At 42.7% G+C, this 1,420-nt stretch overlaps 1 protein-coding gene across 3 annotated transcripts in view; it reads left to right on the top strand.

The window, feature by feature from the left end:
- Positions 1 to 1,420, top strand: part of UNC80 (unc-80 subunit of NALCN channel complex) — a 135,137-nt gene that overhangs the window by 55,596 nt on the left and 78,121 nt on the right. For all 3 annotated transcript variants that reach the window (XM_085299332.1, XM_085299330.1, XM_085299331.1), the window contains exon 23: positions 9 to 221. In XM_085299332.1, the coding sequence (XP_085155458.1) occupies positions 9 to 221 (213 nt within the window). The remainder of the gene's footprint in view (positions 1 to 8; positions 222 to 1,420) is intronic.

Genomic DNA, 1,420 nt, shown 5'->3' with positions numbered 1-1,420 from the left:
CATTTCAGGAAGCTCCTGTAGTGGCGAGAGCAGCCCTGTTCCTTGAGTGTGCACGCTTTGTTCACCGCTGTAACCGTGGCAACTGGCCAGAGTGGATGAAGGGCCACCATGTGAATATTACCAAGAAAGGCCTGTCCCGTGGACGTTCTCCTATTGTAGGCAACAAAAGGAACCAGAAGCTGCAGTGGAATGCAGCTAAGCTGTTCTACCAATGGGGAGATGTAAGTCTGTCTCTCATGTACTCCCATTCAAAAATACAGCAAAATATAATAGTAACTGGATCATACGTAGAATTTCAATCCTAGTAAAATTGGGGACTTACAGCCTCCCTTCAAACTAGCACTTTATAGCCTGTCAGGATCAGCTGTTCTCCTAGCAGAAATGGACTTTATTAAAATGTAATGCTAGCCACTCTTGTTCAACTTGACGATTCATCTGGTGCATCGTCCTATTTCCAGCACTTGTCTTTTGGGAACACATAAGGAAGAGTAAAAGCAGTCTGTATTATACTTACTTACTGCTTTTTCCTAGTTTGCAACTACATTTAGCCCTACACTGCTTGAGCTAGAAGATGCTCAGTAAGTAACCTTCAATGGCTCTCTCTTCAACGTGCTTGTTCAGCCTCTCTGAGACCATACAAACTGTTAACCCTCATCATCWTTTGGTAAGGAATTCCACGGGTCTGCTACATGTCATGTGAAGAACCATCTCCTTTTGCTTGTTTTGAACTTGGGTCCTTCAAGTTTCATTTGATGCCGCCTTTTTGTGATCTCTTACAATACGTCAACTAGTCAGTAGTGCTGTCTGCCTGCTCAGCACTTACTGCAAGTCTTTTCACACAACTAAAAATAGTGGGAGGAGTTTCTTTTATCTTTATAGTATCAGATACATAATACATGTAATATGTCTGGCTGAAAGTCAGCTTTGTGCTTCTCACTTTTTTATAAAAGACCTCTGRTTTTGTGAAGTGAGTGTCCCAGGCCAGGGGAAAGAAAGGAAAAGAGGGAAAAAAGGAAACCCACAGAATTTGGAGGGATTTGAAAATCAGATAGTCTGCAGTCTTGGAGTACTTACGTAAGCCATGTTAAAAATGTCTCCTTAATCCATGTTCTCCTAGGTTAAAGCAATCTATGCTCCTCATGGGAACACATTGCAGGGAACCCTGAGCCAGTGCTGACCCACAGCAGTACATCCCCGCTATACAGTACAGCCCACGGGAGAGCCTAGCTTTGGTTTGAGCACAATCTAGCCTCARTATGTGAACTAATAATAAACTTGGCTATTGTCCTGCTCCTGTTTCTGAAGCTAGGCCAGTGAATGCTACCTGGGAACCCCTGCCCTACTCTCTGTTATGTCTCAAGCATAGTTGACTATCTTAAACATCACAACATAGAGATCAAAGTTGTTTTTTTTTGTTTTT

The sequence above is a fragment of the Rhea americana genome, unplaced genomic scaffold (assembly GCF_003343005.1).
Source record: "Rhea americana isolate MKP2758 unplaced genomic scaffold, rheAme1 scaffold_15, whole genome shotgun sequence".
Classification (NCBI taxonomy): domain Eukaryota; kingdom Metazoa; phylum Chordata; class Aves; order Rheiformes; family Rheidae; genus Rhea; species Rhea americana.
Note: the sequence above shows the minus strand (reverse complement) of the source record. Positions and strands in the feature narration are given on the sequence as shown.